At 40.1% G+C, this 14,333-nt stretch overlaps 1 protein-coding gene across 1 annotated transcript in view; it reads right to left on the bottom strand.

Annotated features, from left to right (window-relative positions):
- Positions 1 to 14,333, bottom strand: part of spon1b (spondin 1b) — a 110,273-nt gene that overhangs the window by 14,355 nt on the left and 81,585 nt on the right. The window contains 3 exon segments of the mRNA XM_030731198.1: positions 3,481 to 3,663; positions 7,005 to 7,080; positions 8,312 to 8,452. Of these exon segments, the coding sequence (XP_030587058.1) occupies positions 3,481 to 3,663; positions 7,005 to 7,080; positions 8,312 to 8,452 (400 nt within the window).

Genomic DNA, 14,333 nt, shown 5'->3' with positions numbered 1-14,333 from the left:
ACAATAACCTTAATTGTCACAATGGAAATAATTCCACCAGGCTGTGAAACCTAAACAAAGGAGCAGCTTTGTGTTTCACCCAAGATTCGATTGGTTTAAGCCGCAGTGAACCAAAGAGTCAGGACGAGATAAATAGCTCAACTTAATCTGCTTATTTGGAGGGTTCGCTGATCGCTCCTCGTGTTGATCCGATTTTAACGCCTCGAACTCTAATAAAAGGATTAGAACATCAGAAACGCAAACTTTTTATTTTTAATTTAATTATTAAGTTCTTTACTTTTTCCATTTCCAACAAGCTAAACACTCTGGTGATGAGACCGAGAGCCAAAGTTAATCAATGTCGTACTTGTGAAAAGATCAATGATCTGAGGGGAAGATCGGGGAAGAGAAATGCATCTCACCTGTGATTTTTAGGTCAGTACAGCAGTAAAAATACAAAATAAAATATTCCTGAAACTAAACTTTATTTGGTGTGATGAGTTTTATTTTTTTCACGGATTAAGTTTAAAATGTATGAAGAGACGCAGCAGTTTTCTCTTAAAAATGGCTGTTGTCATGTTACCATCTGGTTATTGATTCAGTTTCTTACATTTCATCAGGGACTCTATTTTAAATGAGCGTCGGTCCAGAGAAACATCAGCGTTTTGTGCATTGTGGGCACACACGGCTTCTTCTTTGTGTTCACACTGGAAATGTTCCTGAATCCATGCAGTGATTCCCATGACTGATTTTAATGCAGCGCCACCTGATGGCCCAAAGATAACCGACATTCACTAATGTGTTTTGTCCATTGCACACAGAGATTTCTCCAGATTTTTTTTGATGATATTATGTTCTGTAGATAATGAGATATTCAAAGTCTTTTATATAAATTTTATATGAAGAAAACATTATTAAATATACATCATTATAATATTATTCCACAATTTATAGATGCAGTTTTTTTGCACATGAATAAGCCTCTGCCCAGCTTTTCCTTCTGAGAAACTCTGCCTCTCTAAGATGCTCTTTTTATAGCCAATCATGATCTGCTGCCAATTAATCTAATTAGCTGTAAAATGTTCCTCCAGCTTATTTTACAGCCTTTTGTGGCCCTTTCCCACTTTTTGGAGATGATTTGCTGCCATGAAATTCAAAATACACTAATATTTTTCATGAATTAAGAAAATGTCTCAGTTTTAAACATTTGACATGTTTTCTACTGTAAGTAAAACATGAGATGTGCAGATCATTGCATTCTGTTTTTATGTACATTTTACCCATTCTCCCAATTTCTTTGGAATTTGTTGTAATTATTAAATTAATTATTACGCAGAGTGAGACCACTTAAACTAATAACTCTACATTTACTTTAATAAGTCTACATGCACTTCGTTAAAGATCTCAATGAAACTGGGATTACATTGAGATCTATGCTCTTTTAATAGTAACTCTGGATTTTGCTTTCTAGTTGGTTTTTGATATTAAATTATTATTACTGTGATAAAAGAGGAAATTTGAGTTGCATGGCTTTGTGTCTTCAGTCTTTTGAATATTTCACAGTATTTTTTTAAGCAGCTGAAAGACGGTGAATCAAAATCATTTATTTCTGTTATACCAGCCTCAGGACCTGGAACATGACCACAGTCTACAAGTCTAAAAACACAGGATTTTATTTAGGAGGGAGTTAGTTGTATAGTGTACATCTACATATACAACACAATCCTCCAACTGTTCTTATTAGCTTTAACATAAAAATGAAAACTTTTCTTTTAGAGATAAACACAATCAAATCCTGACGTAAGCAGGAGGCCACCCGGCAGAAAGAGCTCATCTGTATAATGTATGAGTATATGTAGGTACAGCTGCATAACACGGATACCATGAAGTGAGTCTGTACCCTCTCTTTTTGTTTGTTTTAAAGTTATACCTTATACAGTAGCATATTAATGAAGACTATTACTGTAGATGTGAAGTCTGATAAGTGTTGAATATGCTTGGAAATAATTAGATGGCAAAGAATATAGAAATAAATTTTTCTGCTTCGACAGCTGGAATGTGGGCAGACGTGCCCGTAATAAATGGAAGATGTTTAATTAAAATGCTTTATTTTCTGTATAAGTAAATATTTACGTAAAAGTAATCATATCAACATTTAACCCTCCTGAGCTCCTGTTAGTGATGCATTTTTAATGCCTCTTAGATATTTGTGATTGGATGGACCTGATGTGTATGTAAACTAAGCTTGAACAGCAAGTTGTATTTTGTTACATTATTGTTACATACTTTAGAAAAAACAAAGCAAACATGTCCTCAGATGGGGACAACGGCTTTATTTTACAGCAGAACAGAATCAACATGGGTTAAAGTCCAAAACGCTACTGAGCAGAATGAAGTTCAAGGTGCAGTAACACCAAAATGTAACGTCCCCGTATGTGGACGCAGGACGCAGGGTCGTAGGGTCGTAGGAGGTTAAAGACACTAAATATGCATATTTGGACGTGAATGTACTGAGAGAAGAAGAAAAGATTTATGTATTTCACAGAATATTTTTTTTAAGTTGCTACTGATATAATTAAAAATATACTTATATAAATAACAAGGTCCAGAGTATTTATTTTTCAAATTACTACATGCCAAGTTTGTAAATGAAAGTAAAATTGTTTTGATTGGATGGATGGATGGATGGATGGATGGATGGATGTGCAAAGAAGGCTTTCAGTGCTGTAAAAACTAAGTACACCCATACTGCTTCTATAAAAATTAAAAGGATAAGTATCAGTCAGCTGCTGCTAATCAAATGCAATTGATTAACTGATCATCAGCAAGTGTGAACACCAAGCAAAAATTTGGGCAGTTTGCTGGTTTGATGCATGTGTTAACACAATGCTGCATCCTAGCAAATTCACCCAAGGTCAGACCAAGCGATGCCCAGAGAAACTACAAAAAACCCAAGAGCTACATGTCAGACTCTTCAGGCCTCGGTTAGTATGTTAAATGTTAGAGTTCATGACAGCACAATTAGAAAAAAATTAACAAGTATGGCTTGTTTGGAAGGATTGCCAGGAGAAAGCCTCTTCTCTCTAAAAAGAACATGTTAACACAACTTAGGTCTGCAAAGCTGCATCTGAACAAACCAACCTTAGGACAGAAAACTGAAGTGTAAATGTTTGGAGGTGTTGGAGGCAAAACCCAAATATGGATCATCAACACAAACACCTCATATCAACTGTCAAGCACAGTGGTGGAGGGGTGATGATGTGGGCTAATGTGAAGCCATGTATCCGACAGTTAAAGCTGGGCCCAAACTGGGTCACACAACAGGGCAGTGATCCCAAGCACAGCAGCAAATCAATAACAGAATGGCTGAAAAGGAAAAGAATCACGGTGTTGCCACTGCTTACTGCTAAGTGTGTGTGTGTGTGTGTGTGTGTGTGTGTGTTGTGTGTGTGTGTGTGCGTGTGCGTGCGTGTGTGTGCGTGCGTGTGTGTGTGTGTTTACCCTCTCTGCTGCACCCTGGGCCCATGCAGGGCTGGAAATCTTGAGTGTGGGGACACGGCACGCTGAGATCCAGCTGGGCCTTCAGCATCCTTTGTCTCATCCGGCGACCTTTTTCACATGTAGAGCTGCTACAAGCTGACCAGGGAGACCATCCGGAGTAGATGCACGTCTCAGGTGTGTCATCTATGAGAGAAAGATGGAGAGATGATGACTAGGAGAAGGGTAATTTAATTTTTCACCAAGTAAATTTGCTTTTGCAAAACTTAATTTTCCTTTTCACTCCACTGAATTTGCTAAAGTCATTTGTCAGAGGCAGTGGGAGGGGTGAAAGATTGGGACTTCACTGACATTGATTGTATAAAATTGTATCCAAAGGTGATTACCACAGGTAGTCGACCACAACAGGCCTCAAAGTGGCATCTGAGGGGAGGAGGAAGGAGCTGAAGGACGAAGCTGGAGAGGAGTGTGATTTGTGAATGTCCTGTCCAATTATCAGTGATAGCAGAGCTACAAGAAGTAGCAGGGGTACTGGCTTCAATTAATAATGCTCCCTCAGGGCTTCAGAAAGGCAGAGAAAATGAGACGAGAGGCGAGAGAGAATATCCTGCCAGGCCACAGAGACAAACCTGAGTGGGTCCAATTTCTCGGGATAAAGTGTAATGACAGGAGAATGAGGGAAGAAAGGAGCTGCAGACACTGAGCAGAAGGTAAGAGGAGCATTGAGTCGATGTGTAAGTGGAACCGTCAAAGCTCCGGGCAGACCAGGGGGATCAGCCTGAATAGATACTTGCCTCTGTAGTGTCATCTCATACAGAGATGAGGGAGAAAGTAAGGACAGGTAGGAACAGAGGAGGGAAAGAAGCAAATGGCTCATGACTGAGTGAGGAAGACATTCATTAGGTGGCAGGAGATCCTTGTTAAGAACTCTGCTGTGTGGGCAAAAACCTGCCCCCTTCTCAAAGCCATGTCTGGTAGAAATAAACTTAAAGCATCTACACACAGTAAACAAAGCCATGCACCAACCTGTACATGGGTTAAGAAGAGGGTTTAAAAAAAAAAAAAAAGTACGCAGTAACTACAGGGTCACAGATCTTTGGGGAAAAAATTTTAAAAAACAGGTTACAGTAGTAACCTCTGTCAGTTCTGTTAATGCGCCCTATGCAGCATTAAAAATGATGTTTAGAGCTTATTACAAAAATATTTTGGCCTCTTTCTAATAACAGTGGGTGATTTTTTTCCACCCACACCCACACATCCATCTGGACCTCATTTTGATTGACAGATATCTCAAAACAGGAAGTGGTAGTCTGCTGCTGTTTGCTGGGTCTCACTTCCAATAATCTGAAACTGTTTGTAGTCTTGGTGCATTACCTGAACTATCTGACTAATTATCTGACTGCTTACTGTGAGGTACAACACACTCGAAAAGTTTGTTACTACATCTGCTAGTCTGTTACTTAGTGCTAATTAGCACTAGCATACAGTTTATGGATGAGGCTTGCTAATGTAGCTTCTATATAGCTAGTATCTAAATGTTGTCACTTCTGGCTCCAAAAAACAAACAAACATTTGGTGACAGTTAAAACATGTAGTCCAGAAACCACTGCAGGATAGCATGATGGTTATGTCCATCTTTTATTTACAGTCCTGTGATTCAAGAGCTCGTAGAAACCACTTTTAGCAGCAATAACTTGAAGTATCCGTTTCCTGTATGACTTCATCAGTCTCTCATATCACTGAGAAGGACTTTCGTCTCACTCTTCTTTACAACTCTGACTCTAGTTCTGAAGTTTTGTGGTTTGTTCAGATGCAACTGTGCAAACCTAAGCCGTGCTGCCATGTTCTTTTTAGAGAGAAGAAGCTTTCTCCTGGCAACCCTTCCAAACCAATCACACGTGTTCAGTCTTTTTCTAATTGTGTTTTCATGAACTTTACTATTTAACATGCTAACAGTCCTGTAGAGTCTGAGATGTAGCTCTTGGGTTTTCTTTTTGCAATTTCTCGAAGAACATCATGGGGTCAAACTGCTGGGACGTCCACTCCTGAGAACACCGTGGCATAGTGTTAACACACACCTGGATGCTCCAGACCAGCAAACTGCCAATACCTTTGCTTTTATAGGTGCTCACACCTGCTGAGGATCAATTAATCAAGTGGATTTGATTAACAACACCTGGCTGCTACCTAACCTCTTAATTCTTATGGAAGCAGTATGGGTGTACTTAGTTTTTCACAGGACTGCACAGAGTCCTGTGAAAACATTGTTTTTCATATGACTGCACAGTCTTTCATACAGAGTCTAATGGTTAAATAAAAATAGAAGTGCTGTTAAAATGAGTTGAAAGTCAAAAATGTTCTTTCTGCTCAAAGATTCAGGTGTGATAATCGTGCACAGATTAACTGATCCACTGAAGAAAGTGCCACTCGCATCTCTGTAGTTTCTCTCAATTTATCACTTATGTTCATGTATTTGTTTTTACTAATTTAATTAATACAATGATGTTACAGGTAATTCTAATACAGTTTCGGAGGTAAAAAGATGCTCAAAATATAAACCGATATAAAACTAAAGAGACAAATTCACTTTTTCATGTCAGTTCAAATTATTTAAGCATTAAAAAACAACAATTTACCTTTGATGTAATTTAAAAAAATAATTATTTGGTTACAAGTAACTTTATTACTTTATGCCAAACAGGAAACAGTAACAAACATGCAGAACTTCCATGTGTCCAGCGTGAAAGCATCTCTGCTGCTTCACTGAATATCAAGTATGTTTGATGAGGACAGGACTTCCTCCAGATGCAGCCGTGGTGCTCTGGAGCAGTGGAGCACCCACCTGCGCACGGCAGGGTGGAGACAAAGCCCTGCCAGATGTGTGTTATGACTACCTGACCTTCCATCTGAGTCTCAGATGATACCAGCTGTGTCTGTAATGAGTTGTGTGTCTGTGTGTCCTTGAGAACCAGAAGACAATGAATCCCTTGTGGCTGCTCAGTTTGTAAGCAACAATAATTTAACAGTTAAAGTGAAAGTTTCGCAAACACAGAGTGATCTAAAGAGGCAAGCTCAGAGCACATAAAGGAATGCAATATAATATAATCACAGGGTCTTAATAATTAGTTACACAATGAAGCTTTTTAAGGTAATCTACTATAGCTTGTTGGGGGTCTTTCCCTGAACAGCTTTAATTATACTCCCCACAGAAATCCTTTTATTTTTGCTGTAGACTGGAAACATTTGGGTTTGACATCAAAAGATGAATATGAGACACAAGATCAACATCTCAGCTTTTATTTACTGGTATTTACACCTGGATCTGATACACAGTTCAGAAGACAGCACCCATTTTTCCTTGTGAGCAAAAGTTTTGGAACAGATAAACTCAAAATGGATTAAAGTGAATAAGACTTAATATTTTCATGTCAAACCCAAATGTTTTCAGTCTACAGCAAAAATGGAAGGATTGGCCTCACTGTTCCAATACTTAAGTTTGTATGAGTGTGAGTGAACGTTTACTGTACCTGTCTCCTTCTCCTCCTGTCCAATATCTGCTACTATGTCATCTATGGTGTCTGGCACCACGTTGCATTGCTCTCCCTGTGCACACGAGGAAAGATGTGACCGTAAACTTAAACACACACCAAAAAAGGGTCCAAAGCATCTCAACAAAACATAACTGAGACTTTATTTCTGAAATTAAAAACAGTAGTAGAAGTAGTTGTAGCAGTAGTAGTAGTAGTAGTAGTAGTAGTAGTAATGGCATTTTTGAAATTTAAAATAGTAACTCATTTCAGACAACTTTTTGACACTTGGCTCTCTATGATATCCTCGAGATGGGATATGCCAAATATGTCATCTCAGACTCATGGGTCTGGAATCCCCGCCCACCTGCTCTTCAAATCTTTTATGAGGGGCAGCCAATCAGGAAAAAGCTTGGTGGGAGGGGAAGGTAAATAAGGATATTTTTTTTTAACTGTCATGCAAAGATACTTCAGTGGATTCCAAAAATGAAAAATATGGAGCTGGGAATGAGCAGAACCGCTCCTTTTAAAGCCTCTTCCACTGCTTTTCTTAATTGTTTCAAAAAGCAGTGGATGAAGTTTCCCACTTGTTATTATGTGGTGATTTGATAAGTGTGAGGCTCTCAGGGGACCTTTAAAACAACAAGACATGGGTCACATGACATGGAGGTCAAACTAGTACCTGTGCTGGCGATCTCATTTGCAAGCCAAGTTTGCCATCTGCTGACCTTCACCGGCTTTGGTAACTATTATTACAACAGCACGAATTCAGATTCAAGCAAATGCCACCTGCTACAATTAACTTAAATAGCTCACTAATGGCAGTGGATGTGACTCACATTTTTATTATTTAGACTTTTAAAAGCTTTTTTATGTTAACTTCTGTGTTTTAGTTACAGCAAGGCTGAGCAAACTTTGACTACGGTAAAGCCAATTATTGTAACCAGTTTGAGATGATTTCCCATGAATCAACCTGCCTACCTATATTTGTGGCTGACATAGTTTAAAGAAACAAATCAAACTGATCTTGTTTCAACATGAAGCAATAATGGTTAACAGCGTGCTCACAACAGGATGAATTAGTAAAATATGATTATGATTTCAGTACACGGGTACAATGTTTCCTTTGTTGCTTTGTTTCAACAGCTGAGTAAACTAGATGAGTGGAAGTCAAAAGCTGCATTGGCCAAATTTTTATTTTAAACATCAGCATCAGAGTCTCAGCACACTCAAAGGCTGTAATATATGACTGTATGTGTTTGACATACTGAACAAACCTAAACACACTCACACAGATAAAATCTTACCTTTCTAGCGATACGTTCCACCACCACCCTGGCTACAGGGGTTATGGCACCACCCTCTGGGTCATAGAACGGGCTCTGGGGGTGGTCCAAACTGGTCAAGGGTCGGATCTTCTCTTGAGGGACGGAGGGCTTGTTTGGTGACTAAAAGAAGCAGGAGGAAGGGTTTAGATGAGCTTACAGGATGTTAAGTGTGAAACCCACAGATATTAGTTCCCCCCCCCAGCTCTACTTAATATTTTATCATCAACTGAATTTACATCTTACTTCCTGTTAGGCCACCTGGAACTGTTGCTCCAGAGTGGCAAAAAAAAAAAAAAAATCTATTAATACATACATAGTTGACTGCATGCCCCATGAATATTTTACACTTTTAGTAAACTTAATGAGCAAAAATATTATATCATGGCAAAACTAGAAACATGCCACCACCCAGCTGAAGGCAGTCTTGCTACACTGGACTCCAAATCAGGAACGTTTTAGCACCGCGAGGGCCTTTTACTATTCACTTTCATCTCCCTAGGTAGATGTCACAGAGTTTCAATGTGAATCCAAAGGTGAATTAGCTCTGACGGCTCTTTAACGATCAGGACAAAGAGGACGTGTACAGCTAAGATGCAATGGCTGGAGATCAGGTCACGAACTGAAGGGGAGCTATTCCCTCCCTCCCACATTAGCAATGCACAAATCACGCACTTGGTGTAAGAAAGGATGGTGTCCTAGAGGAAAACATCTGCTCCTGTATATTATGTATCCAAAATGCCTGAAAGAAGAGAGTCCCAGTCCTCCACTGAGGAATCGTTAGAGTAATTAAAGTTAAACAGCAAATATTTAGGGCATGGGAATTATTTGTAGGACAAGAATACTAATCCAATAGCAGCCTATTGTGAATGCATGTCTGTGAAACAGGCTTTTAAAAGGGGAACAACAGAATTTTTCTTGAGTGATGGAGACAGAAGTGGCATATTCATAGCAGAATAATTTAAACAAAGGAACAGCAACACAATAGTTGTTTGATTTTAATTTTCTATTCTGTCCCACAAAGGAGGGGTGGGCAGGTGAAAAAGGCCTGAAAGGGTCCACAGCCTTTTTTCTCTTTGATCTCACTATGCAACATTTATATCCATTCAAACAGCGCCTTAATGAGAGATACACTGTTTCCAGGTATGTGTCTGTCATAGCGTGCATTTCCATGTCCAGAGAGAGGATAAAACATATGACGAATATGAATTATTCTCTCTGTTCTCTCAAGTTAACTCCACTGCATATTTCAAGTTTTAAGCCCTGTTTTGATATATTTTAATATATTCAGCACCTCTAAATAAGACATTAGAGGAGATACAAAGTTACACCTTCATCTACACTGGAACAATGTTGACAGTTCTCTTCGTAACTCACGGTGATGCTTTGGTGCCGTGTTGGATCTCTGCGGGTGCACGTCTACATGTAATAACTGTTTATTACCACCGCAGACGATCGTCAGTCATTAGGATATAAAATCAAGCTTGACTTTCAGCTTTAATTCAAGGGGTGTAACAAGTATCAGGATAACAATTTAGGAATTACAGCCTTTTAAAAATAAACATATTCCTCATGTTCACAGGCTCAAAAATGATTGGACAGCAGTTTCATGGCCATGTGAGGCCTGCTCCCTCTCGATTTCATGACAAATCCGGCTGATAAAAGATCTGGAGTTGATTCCAAGTCTTAAGGTTGCATTTAGTAACTACTGACATCCTCAAGGTACAGAAGAATACTGGAGCTGACTGTAGAAATCACCATTCTGTATTGGACCAAACTTAACTGTGGTTCTCGTTCATGCATAAGCAACTCTCAGCCAACCAGTTTTCCACTTACATATAACGCATCGTGCAGAGGCGAGTCATTTTGCACACTGTTCAATGACAATGTGCAAAATGACTCGTGCAGTCCTCGCCTCTGCACAGCTGAACAAGCTTTCCTCCAGGCTGGCTCTTTGCTAAGTGTTATTCCCCTGCTTACTTTCGCCTACATTTCCTGTCAATCTCCAGTGGATTGTCTAAATAGGAACAAAAGGTGATAAAAAAATATATATATACATTTAAAGTGTCTTTTTGGCTTTTTGTTGGAGACAGGAGAAAAATAAGGGGCAGCTTTCCATGTAATGTCTGCAAACACAAACTGCCAAAGCTTTTCTTTTCCTACAGTTTATGAGTGAGTGTCTAGAAGACTGCTTTCTTCCATATGTCTGTGAGTGGGTGGCAGGCGTTTAATGTCTGCTGTACAGGAGGAAGCATGCATTATCTGCTGGTAAAACTTTTAAAACAACACATTGTTTTTACCCGAGTAAGAGAACATCTTATCAGCTTGGAAAGTGTGGCAATTAAGTACCAAGGAAACAGCCTTGTCTAGGCACTGCATTGTTATATTTATGACTTGTGTCATAGCCTATATTTTATATAAAGACTGGCTCATAAACGTGTGGCAGAACAAAAGAACAAGCTTACAAAAACAGCTCAAAGTCACATTTATCTCAAAAATGAGGAAAATATATAATTTGTGCGATCTAAAGTATATTTCCTCATGAAAATGGTGAGTAAATTGATGACTTTATTAATGCCCCTAATTTTAGAACATGTTATAACTTTGAATACATGTGCACATACAGGACAAAAACCCAATGATATGAGTGTGAGTGTCAGCTGGAGCGCTTCGGTGGAGACTGTGATAAAAGACTAAGAAGTAACACTTCCATGTTTACAAAGTAACACATGCTGAGCTGAAAGAGGGCTGGTTTTATGTAAGTGAGGTTTCTGAAAGGTATTTACCACCTCCACTCTGCGGGGAAAGCTCCTTGCTTATTCATGAGCTTGTAAACTATAAATAAATCCCTCTAGTCTCCAAACTGCGGGTGAATATGGATGAGCACCTTTCATCCCAAAAATGAGGAAAACTTAAGAAACCTCTCAGAGTAACAGGCAGGTGAAAGTCGGGATTCAGCCACTCAGCACTGAACCTGCTAATGACAAACTTATTATAAGACATGATTGGAGTATTATACATCTCTGAAAAGGAGATGTTCAAACCCACTTATCTGACAGTCCCAAATTTTTAATTTTTACTTTTTGTTTCCTAAAAACTTGCACCCCCCCCCCCCCCCCCCCCCACACACACACACACACACACACTCAAACCAAAACAAAATAATGATATTATAACAGGACAATGACCCCAAATGCATCAAAACTGATTTTGGGGTGGATAAAATGAGCTACCAAACTTCCAGAATGGCCTTCCCACGGCCGGGCCCACACCAGGAAAGTTTAAATGAACTCTACTAATTCTGCCAAGAAGAGTGGTCAAATATCCAGCCAGAATTATGCCACAAGCTTGTTGATGGCTATAAAAAGTATCTGACTGAGGTGGAATTTGCTGAGGAAGAGATAACCAAATATTAGTATGTGCATATTTGAGCCCGTATGCATATGTTTGACCGTGCATGGATTGGTAAAAATCCAAAATAAACTCCAACTTGTGCACCCAATTTTTGTTCTATAAAGTCATTAAAGTTGTTATGCTGCACAATCATTGCACCCTGGAAAAAGAGCAGTTCAAAGAAGCCCAAAATGACCATAATCTTCATGCCCATAATGAGTGTGCGTAAACTGACAGTAACAGCATTCATCACTCCTCAAAAGTTATAGCTTGCGCTGCCGGTTTTGGCCCCCAGCATGAGCTGAGGTTGAACATTTGTTGCCACATAAAAACATCAAACTAAATGTCCCAGAATTCCTTAACACTAGAAGTCCCAGAGAAGGGTCATTTAACATTTCTACCTTTGGAGCCCAGAGACGGGTCGACTGACCTGAAGGATTTTAGCTAACATCCTATAATCAGGTGTGAACAGGCGCTTTTGTTCTGTAAATAAGGCCATTACTGGTGCACCACAGGAGGGGGGAAAGCTTAACTCCCAACTAACTGTCTAGTTAGTTCTATTCAGTATATTGTATTTTATAATATAAAGATTATATATATTATATTTAGCTTAGTTTTATTTTAGCAAAAAAGCACAATGAATTATTTTTAATATTTTAAATGGAGAATTAGAAATTTTACAGCCAGGTACAGCTGTGAGCAATGACCAGAAGTATTTGTGTCTAAGTCAAGAGGACTGAAATTCCAGCATGAGAAATATACAAAAGAACAACTGTTATTTGTTTAAATGCTTTTTATTTTTGTCATTAAAAACGATACAAAAAATACAAGAAATAAAACAATTCCATACATATTTACACTAGGCACAGTGGGGGGCTGCGTGTGTGTGTGTGAGTGGCATGTCCTTGTGTGACTGGCATTTCAGCACTCACTCAGCAGTCTGTCTGCACTGTCGGAACATACCTGGCACTGCCAGGGTATGTCCCTGGTACATTTGCCACATGTGTATTTGTAGCAGTCAACGCATCTCACAGTTGCACAATTGTTCGTGCATCGATGGTTGACCTGACACTTCGCCCTTTTGCCTGGGCTGGGTGTGGAAGGTTGTTGCCGAAGCAGTTTCTCCTTGTGTGCCTTCTTCTCACTCACATGAGAGTTACCCAACTCTTTTGCAAGCTCAACCAGGAAGTCCACCCGTCTCTCCTGCACCCCAATGCATGCCTGATAAAGCACATGTGCATTCAGTGCTGCCATGTCAATCATGTTGTAGAACACGGCAACTGGCCATCTCCGTGTTCCTGCACGCACGCTGTACTCCTGCACCATTTGGTCCATCACATCCACACCGCACTTTGGTTTGTTGTATTGTGTGACCGTGTTTGGCTTCCTTTTGGTGGTATCCTCAGTCTCAACCACGCTGTGCATGCTGCTGAGAACGTAAACGGCCTTCTTCCGTTTGGGTGCATACACTGTCAGCGTGGCACCAGTGGTTGAAAACACCTGAGTGGTGAATTCAGTGCAATCCATCTGTCTAGCGGATTGAGGAATTTCCCGGCGACTCTTGTTGACTGTGCTGAGGATAGTGGTTTTCCGGCTACGCAGTCGTTGTGCAAGTGACAATGATGTAAAGAAATTGTCCGTGGTTACAGTTCTGCCCTTGTCCATGAACGGTTCCATCAGCCTCATCACTACAGTCTCGGACAGTCTCTCCCCGCTGGGACGACTGGGGTCCTTGCCAAGATATGGGAAGACATTACAGATGTACTTTGATTTCAAGTCGCAAGCCACCCAAAACTTGATGCCAAACTTGTCCGGTTTTGTTGCAATGTATTGCAGGAAACAACAGCGAGTCTTTGATGGGAAAAGCTGTTCATCAATTGTGATGTGTCGACCAGGGTTGTAGGATGCGATGCAGTTAGTGACAAACGATCCCCAAACATCGGAGATTGCAGCAAACTTATCGGTCTCCGCTCGCTCACTGCGTGTAAACATGTCATCAAAGCGTAGGTGTCGCATGATGTCTTGGAAGCAGTATCGGGCCATAGTTGCAATGATCCTTGGGTTTGCCAGGTTTGCTGACCAGCTGTCAAGTAGTGATGGAACCTTGGTCACCCCCCGCAAGATAATGACTGAAATAAATGCCATTAATTCCGGGAGATCCATGAACCAATCCAGCTGCTCCGTGTGACATGCATGTTGAGTAGTCCATTCTTGAATGCTACGAAGCATGTCAAGAGTGATAAAACAGAGGAAGCTCTGAAGGCGACTCCGGATACTTCGTCTGGCCTTAGCGCTTGGCTCTCCATCTGTGGCGTACGGTTCTATTGGAGTGAAATGGAGATGTGTCCCCACTTGTTCTTCACGCCACACTGTGCCATCTTTCGCGGTCTCAGTCGGCTTACTCCCCAAACGAGCTCTCTTTTTTGGTAGAGGGAGAGTCTCCTCATCTGCAAGATAAACAATTTCAAATTAACTTTTTGTTTGGTTCTAAGTAAAAAATAGTCAGGAAAATAAAATAGGTAGGTTGAGAAATCTAACCTGAAGATAGCTCAGAGTCCGAATCCGGTTGAAGGTCTATGTCTTCTCCATCTGAATCACAAGGGCTGGCATT

This window comes from Archocentrus centrarchus, chromosome 6, assembly GCF_007364275.1.
Source record: "Archocentrus centrarchus isolate MPI-CPG fArcCen1 chromosome 6, fArcCen1, whole genome shotgun sequence".
Taxonomy (NCBI): Eukaryota; Metazoa; Chordata; class Actinopteri; order Cichliformes; family Cichlidae; genus Archocentrus; species Archocentrus centrarchus.
The sequence above is the reverse complement of the archived record's forward strand: the minus strand, read 5'-3'. Positions and strand labels throughout refer to the sequence as shown.